Source organism: Monopterus albus, unplaced genomic scaffold (genome assembly GCF_001952655.1).
Source record: "Monopterus albus unplaced genomic scaffold, M_albus_1.0 scaffold34.1, whole genome shotgun sequence".
Taxonomy (NCBI): Eukaryota; Metazoa; Chordata; class Actinopteri; order Synbranchiformes; family Synbranchidae; genus Monopterus; species Monopterus albus.
In genome coordinates this window covers 648,568-661,020 of record NW_018127914.1, presented here as the reverse complement: position 1 = coordinate 661,020, position 12,453 = coordinate 648,568, and the positions used below count along the sequence as shown (strand labels likewise).

Here is a 12,453-nt window from a genome sequence, read left to right as displayed (position 1 = left end):
GCATCCTCCCACAGTGCAAAAACATGCAGGTAATGTGAATTTTACACTTGAAATTACCTGTGGATGTGACTGTGTGTGGTCAATCTAAGGTGGAGCCAGTCCAGGTTCTGCTGCAGTGCTAAGCAGTCTCAGATTAATGGTGAAGCAGGAAGAAGCACCCTCATATGACAGTGTAGTAAACTTTTGAAGTCTCAAACAAGACCATAGTGAAATCACATTCAGTGCCCTCAACTCTGCAGGATTATCTTTCCTGGTGATGCTGAATTAGGAGTAACACTGAAGTAATGCCACCTGTTAAAATAACCCAAACCCAGCCAATAGATCACCTGATTCACCGTGGCATATGCTGGAACTCAGGCAGTATGTTAGCAGTATAACATTTGCTAATAAACACAAAACACAGATGTGGCTGTTGGAAAGGTCATTAAGTTGTGCAAGTATTTGGTCATAAACCACAGGATTACATAAATTAATGATGTTAGATCAAAAGTGAAGGGATCAGCAAAGCCATTAGGATTCATCCTCTGGGTGCAATTGGTATCTGCACCAGTTTCCTCACAATCCATCCAATAGTAGTGAAAACATTTCCCAAAATATCAAAAATGTGACTCATGGTGGCACTAGAGAGGAAAGTCAAAGGGACCTTACGTCTGTACCATCGATCCTCTTGTAACCATGAATGTCTACACAAATTTTCATGGCAATTTATCTAGTAATTGTAAAACACAAGAGTTGTGGACCTACAGACAGGTTTGATGCAGTTTTTATATAACCTGCTCTGGTCACAGCTTTGATAGGTTAAACTGTGGTATAGTTAGAGTTCTATTCACACACATACACACAGGGGAGCATAAAGCAACTGTCCCACTCAGTATATTAATCACACAGTGAGCCCACTTCTAGTGAGGGGGATGAGGGCACCCAGTCAGCTAACAGTCAGAGCTGAGTGGATAACACAAAACTATGAATATCACCTGTACAAAAATGCATCCACATTTGTGGACAGTTAATTTAAGTCCATTTTTGGTTAGATTATTACAAAGCACTCTAAACCAGGTGTGGGCAGTATCAGTAGATCCATTGCAATATTTTGCATTTCATAAAGTGTTTGATTGCCTACACCCTCTGTCCAAGATGGCTGAATGTGTGAACCATGCCAAAAATGCTTCAGGCACATCTGTGAAAGCTAGGAGATATATATTGTATTAATTCAAAGATGTTTTAAGTGTAATAACATTCTTAAACAGCCAAACAAATATATGACTAGAATAACACATTAATGATCATTTCAACTATCAATTCTGACTTTACACATGCCTACAAAAACAAATGGTATCGTATATAGATTCAACATAAAAAACAAAGACATGATATTCCTTATTGTGAGCTGTGGCTTCAAACCCCTTTTTACTCCTTTGTTGCATGGCATCCATGTGTGGACAAATAAATAAATAAAACAGAACTCTGTAAACAACAACAACAACAACAAAAACTAAAATAGATTTAATTTTTAGCACAAATTTAAAAGTAAGAACAATCTTAATATATTTTTTCATAATTCAAGCATGAAAGTAGTAGTTATGCACGGTGTGTGGCTGAACTGGGGGATCCGCATTTCAAATCCTACAATTCTCAGTCTAAGGTTTTCTCAGATTAAGGACAACATTTTATAAAATGCATTGCAAAGTAATGTTCTAATGTTTAACCACATGGTTAAAGGTTGTTGGGGTGGTGTGACGGGTGGGGGTTGGGGCTCTGCCATTTACATGACTATTTCATTTGAGAACCCTTATTTTGTTTGTCCTCTAGTTATTTCTGAGATTTCTTCATTTAGCTTGTTTGAAATTGATATATTTTTGCTTTACATGTAAAAGACAGTAGCCTAGATAGATGTAAATAATAATAGATAATAATGAAAATAGTAATCTCCTTATAACATCATGGTAGGAAAAACTATAGAAGAGCACTTCTCATTGAACTTATACTCTGTAGATACATTATTTCAATCTGAATGAAGGAATATTACGATTTAAACGGGCCTGCTACCATCATGCGGGAAGTGCACACTCGACTGTCTCCATACAAGGCCACAGAAGCACGAAGCCTCAAAACTTATACGAATTTAAACGCTCTATTTAATGTAAGATCACTATAAACTGCCCTTTCCAATGACCTTAAGCCCATAAATGAATAGGTTACAGGAACATTAGCTCCTGTTCCGTGCTCGTCGATCCCTCGGTGGGATTTTGAAGTTGCCGCTGAAGGGAGGAGGACGTGATAGGCTGAGGGGCTGAGGAAAGGAAAGAAAGGAGCTGCTCAGTCAGTACAGCAGTGCCGCTGGAGAGCTCTCGTCGACCGTAGGCTCCAGCCGAAAAAAAAGACGCGACACCTAACGTTTTATTTTCCATTTTATTTATTAATTTCTCATCGTGTCTTCACCTCAAACAAGATGTAACTCTTGTTGACTCCACCTCAAGTATATTCATGCATTTGAAAAGAGCCGGGAGTGAGTGCGCAGAGACGAGAAGCCGAGCTGTTCTGGCGAATGGAAGTTATTGTTGTGCATTTGTTTTGACTATGTTATCCCCGAGTGAGTTGGGGTTCAGTCCGTCTCTGTCCGTCGTCGACCCTTGAATTTTTGGGATTTATATCCGAAGGGTTTAAGGGAAACACCGAAGGAGGATTGTGCGAAGCCAGAGGTGGTTTTCCTACAGAGCCGGGGATTTAAATCGTCATTTGGTGGTGGCTCCGGGAGAGGCGAGAGTCAAAGAAAGAAATTCATGTGGCCATTCTCTTTATAGCCAAACATTTTTTGGGGATTGCATAATGAGCAAGGAAAGACCTAAGAGGAATATCATTCAGAAGAAATATGTAAGTATAATCATATCTTTGCTTAAAATGCTAAGAAATGCAGTCGCTCTATTCAAGTTTGCGGTGCTCGTCTCGATGAAAATGCATAAACTTTCATCGCAGACGGTGAAGATTACCGTCAGGCAGCTTGTGTCTTATTTAGGTCAGATATCATTGAAAAGGTGACGGCTATAAGTTACCTCAGCGTGTTAACAGTTACATGTTTTATATTTAAAGAGACAGCAATGTTTATTCAATGTCTGTGTTGCAGCGTTTCTTCGACACCAGACATGTTTTAGGCTATTTGAATACGGCTGCTTTGGTGGATTGCTTCGCTCGTTTTAACTCGTTTAAACGCGTTGCTGTGGGGATGAATAGTGTACCTGCCTATGTGATAAGGTTACAAAATGTTTTAAATTAAAGGACTTGACAAACTGTTTCCAGAAAAGGCTTTTGTTCGCGCCCCATTTCTTCCTATTCAGAGCCGTGAAGACGAGCCTGTCGGCCATGGCTCCAGTATTTCGGGTTCCATTTCGTCCCATGCTGAGCATTTTATCACCGCTTTAAACTGAGCTCTTACCTTGAGAATATATATGTAAAGCCATTGTTATGGCCAGTGTTTCTATAGAGTTCATGTTCAAGATAACGCTGCGTCTGCTGGTGTTGTGTATTTGTTGCTGTGGGGCTGGCAAACCGACATGTTTCGCGGACTGTTGTGGCTCTTTAATTCTCTCCATGAAGAGTGAGGCAGAGCTGCAGGAAAGGGGGTCACGAAATTCAGCATATTCGTTCAATTTCCACCATTTGAAACGGCATGGTTTTTATTATTACTCGGTTGTCGTTGCAATTAGTCGTCCTATGTGTTTTAAGTCCGCCAGGGTTCCAGTAATTCTGCAGATCTCCGTGTGACCTCTGTGAGCCAGCAGATATTGCAGCAGCCCGCTGAGTGATACCTCCGTTTTCTGCAATGCTACGGAGAATTAGCTTCCAAGCCTTTTGGGTCGCGTCCTCGGACCGAGCACACGTAAACAGCACATTACATGGTCGGTGTGACTGAGCACAGTTTCTGAATGATCCAGGCTTTTAAAGCGGCTGTGTGCAGTCGCATTGCAGAGGCTCATGTATGAAGCGATACCAAGAAGCAACCATTTTCTTTCTGCAAGTAACACTGGTGAATTTATGGCGAAGGGGGCTGTGAAATATAAGAGTTCAGTCTCAACAGGGTTTAAATTATAATCTCAGGTCAGGCTTTGATCTGCTGGACGCATATTTGTCTTCCTTCTTGAACGAAACAAGGACTTTTAATCTTGTGAAGTGTGAATGGCTCAGCACATGGTCTGCTAAGTTGCACATCATTTGTCATGAAGACTGTGCGTTGGGCGCAAAAGTTTGTTGCGCTTCTTTGATGGATGTATACATTGTTGCTGTTAATGATCGCAACTAGCTCCGAGGAGCACATTGAGTGTAAATGCAGGAGGATACATCATAACCCCGCTGAAGCTGAAATAAGCAGAGCTCACCGCCCCCCGCCCCCATCCAAACAACATGTGGTGTCTCTCTAAATAAAGTCTGTTTCCTCCCGCAGATCGTTTTGTGACCGAGCAAATCAAAAACAGAACCATTTACCGTATTAATCTTAGTGCTCAAAGGAAATGTCGCAAAAGGGAGCAACAGGTTTGTAGGAGCAGGCGAACAATCAGAATACAAAGAGGTTCGAGTCCCTTCAGAAGATTTCCTCTTCAGATTTCTCTCAACATCTCTTCTGAATGAAATACACAGAATTTGTAAGCAGTTAAAGTACAGAAAAGTGTCCATGTGGTTTCTACCTCGTAACAATCGTAAATTTCCTCAGCAAATAAATATCACAATTAGAAACATCCATTCCAGAAGAGCATGTCATTGGGCTTTCGATCCACCCCTATTGGTACACCCTCTCTGGCCCAGTTCCTTGAATAAAAATATAATGGAGAGAAGTCCCCAGAGCAAAAAATAAAGCAACTTGAAATACATCTGTGTTTCCTCATACATTTGTCAGCTTTCAACACAGCATGGTTGCCAGTAACATAATGTGCTGAAATGTATTGGCATCAACATTTATTTGTTGGAAAGCAACACAAATGTATCATCCCAAAGAAGACAGCTGTTTTAAAATGACTGAAAAAGTAAATCTAATATAGAAGACTGAGGCACAGTGAACAACATCCCATAGTGTCCTTTGCCGTAGTTGGTGTCAGCTTTTTAAATCCATGACAGTCATTTTTCTCTATGACTAGGTTACAGTTGTAGCAATTCCAGTAATGTCACATACTGCATGTTGATGAAACTGAATTGAATGTTGAAAGTTTTCGAGCCCGTCAGGTTGTTTGTAGTTTTCCTCTGAACTGAGGAAACAGGATGTACCATCAAAATAATGAGTAACTGAAACAAAAGTCCCAGTTTAAAATTGAGCCAGACAGTGGTGGTCAACAGTGTCACAGTCTAAAATTGGAAGGGCTTTTTTTTTAAATCTGGTCTTCTAATTAGAACTGGAGCCAGAGCATTAGGGCTGTGGAAATATTGTGTGTCTGACTATAGGATGCACGTTTCGGGCCTGTGTGTGAGTGTGCATGTGTGTCACATCTGTCATGTATTTTGGACAGCTGCAGTTGATGTATAAAGTCTGGCCTGGACCAAATCAGTCGCACGGCTTAACCATTTCCCCTGAAACATGAGTACGAGTTGTTACCCCTCCACCCTCACCTTCTGCACCCAACAAACAGCCACTATCTGTGAGTGATATTAAAATTCATCAGTCATTAAATGATTGAAAAAAGGTGGATGAGTCTTTAATAAAACAAACAAGGCAAGGCATTTACCATTTTCCTCTATGATTGATGGATGTCAGTGAGCAGAATCAAAAGCAAGCCAAACTGCTCTGTCAGTTTTTTTTTTTTTTCTTCAAAGATGCATTGTCATTATCATCAGGTTGAGCGATGCTGCAGGAGCAAGTGGGCACACTGTCTGTCTCTGCTTCCATTCAAATGATGAAAATGCATTTTTGTGGGCTTATTTTATTACTTTGTTGGTGCCTTTCAAGTGAGAGGTTGAGGGCTAGGTGCTGTGTAATGGCTAAGGTAACGTGTGGCAGCGTTGTTTTGTGTAACGAAACATGACACGCACTGTGTGTGTGTGTGTGTTTGTGAATGCGTGTAAGCGAGAATAGCAGGAGAGCACAGCAGAGTGCAGTTCAGTGCAGCCAGGGCCATTTTGTGCAGTCTGCTCTTCCTGTAGGCCCCAGCTGGGGCTAGGTCTCTGATTCAAAGATTGTGTGTATGTGCATGCATGGTGTGTGTGGGACAAGCACAGCTGCTGCAGGGGCCTTTACAAATGTAAAGAGGCTGTCAGTGTTTGTTTCATCAGGCGCACAACTGATGAGGGCCAAGTTGAAAATCCATTGCACTGTGAGTGTGTGCGTTGAGCGTGCACAAAAAGAGGAAACAAAAATAGAGAGTGGGGGCAGAACGGGAGTGCAAAGGCACCCACTCTCCCCCTCCTCTTCTCCTTTTCCTCTCTTTATCTCTCTCTCTCCCTGTCTGTCTTTCTCGCTCCCTTGTTCTTGGGCCATCCAAATGAAATGTGGGCCTCATGTAGGACCATGAAGAGACGGTCACAGGGTTGTTTTTTTTTTTCCCCACTGTGCTTCAGCCTCAATGCGCTTCATTTAACCTTATGTTTCAATGCAAATTCTTCTTTCATCAGCTCCCTTCTCCTCACGCGTGCAACATGGCAGGGTTCACTTTACAACCTCCTCGTCACTTTGGCAAAGCAACGTGTATTGTGGAGAAGGCAGTGCTTTACTGCCTGTTCATTTGAGTCTGCCCACTATGGTTACACCCCACATGGCACCTGTAAAAGACACTATCATAAAGTGCTCTGCATATGTGCTTCATCATTTTATCAGCGTCACGTTACACAAATGAATGACTGTCCTTACTGAGTTTTCAGGTTTGAAGCCAGGAGGATGTAGCATGAACAGCCTTAAAGAAAAGGCAACAGAGGGCAGTACCTTTTAATGTGAAAGTAATATCACCCTGCTTTATAGCTGTTTACTTTTTTCCCACCACTGGGGGTAAAAATTTATATCAGGGCTACTTTGATTATGTTGCCAGTCTGCTTCAGTATGGCATAAAAGTAAATGCCAAGAACATAAAAAGTCCTGATTAAGATTGCTAGCTATTTATTTCTATACAATGGAAAACAATCTTAAACAAACCAGGAGTGTGTGTGTGTGTGTGTGTGTGTGTGTGTGTGTGTGTCTCTCACTCATACTGTGCAGGCTTGTATAAAGCATACGAGTGCTATATACCCAGCCAAGAGCTAGACTTTCTCACGCAAAAGTCTCAGCCTCATGTCCCTTTGGTCTCATCTCTCTGCTGAATTGACAAGCACTGCCAGAAAAGGGAGTAGAGTTGGCTAGCCCAGCCTCTTTATATTCAGCCTTATTTCTATATGTATAAATTAGGTTTGTGTTGAAATGAGGAAAAGAGATTGTGTTCTTTTTTTTTTCTTAAACATTCTGCTTTGCCAGTAGAGTTTACTGCGTCATTACAGGGACTGTGTGAGGTGCCGTCTTCAATTTGGAGAGGATGTTCAGCAGCCAAATGCATCAGCTCTTTACTCTGACATAAACAGTGTCTCTCTCCTTATTTCACCCTTTTTACCGGCTCTGCCTCTCTCTTCTTCTCTTACATCTGTTGTCTACAGTATTATGTCACACACACACACACACCACATAAATTCCTATTATGCAATATGACCTTTTTTCAGCTGAGTACAATCTCTGGACCTTTGCTGGCACCAGCACACACTCTCACACGCACAGGCAAAGGTCCTTACGTGTCAGTCAGCAGGGGAGAGAAACCGGTTTTAAGGCCAGCCTTGTGAGGTGTCTTGTGGTATCAGCAGCGTAGGTTTACAGGCGTAATGACATAAAACTGGGCGTGACTGTCTTTGTTATCTGCTGTGTGTGCGTAGGCTTGTGTAGGTGTGCTTTACAGCATATGCTTCAGTAGTTGGACAGAAAGGATGGTTGGATATAGTGTGGTTGTGGTTGGCCAATGCAGGTCTGGGTGTGTATGTGTGTGTCACGTACACCACATGCGTGTGTTCTTTCTGCCGAGTGATTTATATCCTCCTCCTCCTGTGGGTTTGGATGGAGATGGGGGAGTGAGACAGCTGGTCAGGCCCCGAGAAGCTCTGTTTGTGTGTGTGAGAACACACATGCTCACTCATGCGTTGTGTGCGTGTGAACGAGTGAGTGGTTATCCGTTCAGGATCCCTATGAAGCTGAATCAACACTTTACCTTTGTCTTTGGTTGGACCTTGCAGGCTTTATGGGGGCCCATGAAGGACATTTTAGTAATAGTATGATGAAAAAAAAAATGAATGACAATTGAGTTGTTTTTTTTTTATATATACTTGCAATATCTTTCTCCAAGCTTTGTCAAATGTTTATTTTTAGAACAATATACAAAATAGCCTTACATATATACAGGTGCTTGTCTAGTTCAAATTTTAGCTTAGCCCTAGGCTTTGCTTTAAGCCCTTTAACCCTTAAAAAGGAGGCTTTAGGTTGTTTTTGACTTTTTTTTTTTTTTTAGCTCACCAAGCTTTTGCAGCTTAGACTGGCATTAGCTTTTAATAACCATTATGTACATCTCTCAGACAACCTCTTGGCCGATCTTTGCTCCCCCTCCTGCTCTCCTTCTCGGCTACATCAGTTTAATAAACAGTCCTTACATTTTCATCCTGTGGTCAATCCCATCTGATCCCCTATTGTGACACCATAGTCTTTACACATCCAGTGAATTAAGCCTCAAGGGATGAAGCAACAGAGCAGAGGCTCAGTCAGTATCGATCCTCCATTACTTCCTCTCTTTCTGCCAGGAATACCACAGTTTTGCTGTAAAACATGCCAGTAACACTCTGTAGGCAGTATCACAAGACATCTTGATTGTGGCACTAAGATTAGGAAATCCTGAAGCTCTCTGCCCTTAAACCTATATGCTGACTTATCACATTTTCCGTGAAGCTGGCTAGCTGTACACAGTCATCTGATTTCAGTCCGGGAACCCTTTTCACTTTTACCATTCAGTGTAAATTCATAACTGTTATTGTTGTTACCTGTTATGGTGTCACAAGCTTTCAGCAGTAATCTCTCAATCATTCCTTTTTTGTTTTGTTTTGTCCTGCCAACAAGCCACTGGCCATGCTATTCAGGTCCTTGTTGGCACTGTTCTGCCTTGGCTGGTGAATTGCGCTCTTGTGCAATCTCTCATGAGAGTATTTTTTTTTAGTTTTTAATTATAAATTTTATTTTGCCCCCCCCCCCCCCCCCCCCTTTTTTTTTTTTTTTTTTTTTTTTTAAACAGCAGCCATTTGTGGCTCTCTAATGTGCATGGCTAGTTGTGAAACAGTGACCTCCCCTTTCGTTAAAGAGCTCTCAAATGCAACCCTTGTCACCAAGCACTTGGCCCCCTCCATGGGAGGCCTTAATTCAGGATGGCAATCCACCCAATCTCCCTAACCAGAGGAGTAATGAGTCAGTGGAGCAACGTGGCTGGGTGACCACTGTTTCTGCCTATTGCTCTATTTTTCAGTCATCGCTGAATGATTAAAAAAACAGTAGGTGTGGTGTAAAGAGATTTTAATACAAAGCTTACTGATTCAAGCCAGAATAGCAGTTATAAATCTTGTGGGGTTTTTTTTGACAGATTTAGGGGAAAATGAGTGGTTACAGTCACTGGTGGTGACTGCATCTGGCCCTCACTCATACAGATTATGCCTTCCAAACTGCATGCTTCAGAGCATGTTTTAATACTGAAACATGGTTTGGGGGAAGGGTTTGTGTTGCTGCCGAGTTGTCGGATGTGCTGGTTCCTGTGCCAGCTCATCTGTGAGAGAACTGGAGGCAGTGATGATTGGCATTGTGTGAACTGTAACACGGCTTTCAGGGGAGCTCACTTTTTCCTACTTTTCTGTGGTCAGACTAAATGACAGATACAACATTTATAAAGCACTTGATTTAGCTTTATTAAAATCATTATTCCTCTTGATAAGAATATGAATAGGAAAAATGGATGTATAGTAACCAGTGGCGTGTGTATTTCAGCACCACAGAGGCACGGAGAGCAGTGAGGACAGAGACATCTTAGTACAGTATGTGAACCCTCCTGTGTGAATATTGTATTCCTTAGTATTATGGGTCATACATTACTTGCCTATTTTATTTTCTGTTTTACAAATGTCAAAAGGAAAACCAAGTTCATTGTGTGTGCCACAAAGAGAGGACTGACTGTTAAATCTTAAGCTTCCTTGTTTTGTTTTTGACAACCTATGATCTGTAGCCCAAATGAAAAATGGTGATTCATGCGCAGACTGTGTAGGAAGAATGTTTCTTCTTCTTCTTCTTCTTTTGTTTTAAGGCAATTGCCATGAGCAAGAGAGATTTGCTTTAGTGATCTTTATATTAAAGTGAAGTTTACCACGGCACCACACTTCAATGGCGATGGCAAGAATTATATGCATGCCGGTATCTTTACTAAAATGAGTTAGTGCCAAGTCACCCCTATGTGTGAATCATACATCAATAGTAATGTTGGATACGAAAAAACAGACCCTCCCCAAAATTTTGCACATTATGTTCACACCTTGGTGGTTGAAAACTTTTAAGAGGCTGAATAAATGGTTTATTTGATTTGCGACTCAATATGTACACATTCTGTTTGCATCTGTTCTACACACCCATCCTCCAACTGCCATTGGAAATTCATTACCCCCCCCCATCTTGTCTTGTAATAGAATACTGAGTGCATTTTTCCCTCTGTTCCACTCACCTCCCCCTTCAACTCATTTGCTCTATTACTCAGCGCAGCTACAAAGAGGAGAGAGGCATTGGGAGCTTTACTGTGGGATAGAGAGGATGGAAGAAGTGGGGCTATTTTCTCCTCACCTACCTGCAAAACTGGCTCACTTTTGCACAGGAGGATCCACCGCATGATCCTGTAGGATCTGTTCCCTTGCCTTTTCACTCACTTGTACATTTACAATGTGATGATCATTTGCCTGAACAATCAGACTTCCAAGCGACATGATTATGTTGTTTACTTTGTTTTTTTTGTGCTTCTCTTCTCTCGGTCTCCCACTCAGTTGACATTTCCCATTCTTTCACTTGATTTGTTTGTATTTGGTCTATCAATGTAAACCTTGGAATCCTCTCCAGTTTGATCTTACACAGCTGTGTGACTTAACCCCCTCCACTACCACCTTGCCAGCACACAACCCCTAACATACTAACATGCATGCACACACATAATCTAGCCCTCTGGGGTTGTCACGTTGCACTTGGTAAATCTTGTCTTTCTTGTTATCCCTTTGCAAAAATTAGATTTAAAGAACCATTGGACAGGTCTTTTTTTTTTTCTTTGCTGTTATCAAACATTTTATTTATTGTAAATTGTTTTTGTTGTAATATTCTGCATAAATATTACTTTATCTTAAGGCAAGCATATTTGTATAGCACATTTTCATGCACAAAGGCAGTTCAGAGTACCTTATAACGTACATGTACATAAAAACCATTAAATGCAAATCAAATTTAATAAAAGGAAGATTAAGTGTAAAATAAGAAACAGAGTGCAGTGAAAACAAGCACACAAGCTTATGTTAAAGTTATCATCTGCATTTTGGTTTTACTTTTTCTATAAATAGAGTTTATGAAAAGCAGCATGAATTGTCAGGAGTCAGTACAGGAATATTGCCCCCCCCCTTTTTTTTTATTGATTTTTTTTTTGTGGTAGCAATAGGTGCTTTTAAAGTTTTTCCACAGAGAGAAGCAGAGTGCAAGTCAGAGGTATTGTTCCCCCCGTTTTTAACCTCTGCTCAATAGATGAAGGCTTTCATAATTCTCCTGGCTGCATGATTTTCTCCAGGCCTAACAGTAGGGAACTAGAATGTATGGTACACTGAAAGAAGGGCGCCAGAGTCTGGGTTGAATGTCTAGCTGCCTGGCCCCAGATCAAACATCAAGGCCTGGAAGAGGAGGGGGCTGCCCTGGTAGTCTCTTCCTGTGATAGTCAAGAAGAAGAAATCCAAGAGGGTAGAAATAGTCAAATTAGGCATCATCCCAAGTGGAATGTCCACAGTGATGGCAATAAAGGGGAGATCTGTTTACAGATTGTAACAACTCCCCATACAAAATTGAGCTCCAGACAACACACATGCACATCACAATGACTGCATCAAGTCTTTGCTGCTTGTAGATTGTGTTCTTTGAGTGTGGATACGAAATGAGGTAACCACTAGTTGAACCCAAGTCTGACGGTCATAGATGCATATTCACTTTCACACGTATAAAATGAGTAATGCAGATGTTTGTTTCGATTTCTCTTAAGTGCTAACAAACTCTGGGTACATACAATTTGTAAGGCAATTAGCAGGAAGTTACCACGGTGACACAAAGGTATAACATCCCCCGCTCCCAGTACTCCTCCAGCCACTTTTACTCTGTCTTCTATGCCTCTGTTGTTTGTCTGGGATGTGCGTGTGTGTTTTTGGGGGACTTGT

At 41.4% G+C, this 12,453-nt stretch overlaps 1 protein-coding gene across 1 annotated transcript in view; it reads left to right on the top strand.

Moving 5' to 3' along the window:
• The first annotated feature begins 2,296 nt into the window (after positions 1-2,296).
• The window catches only part of jarid2b (jumonji and AT-rich interaction domain containing 2b), a 102,974-nt gene continuing 92,817 nt past the window's right edge, over positions 2,297-12,453 (top strand). Inside the window, exon 1 of the mRNA XM_020597488.1 lies at positions 2,297-2,871. Coding sequence (XP_020453144.1) covers positions 2,827-2,871 — 45 coding nt within the window. The 5' untranslated portion in view covers positions 2,297-2,826. The remainder of the gene's footprint in view (positions 2,872-12,453) is intronic.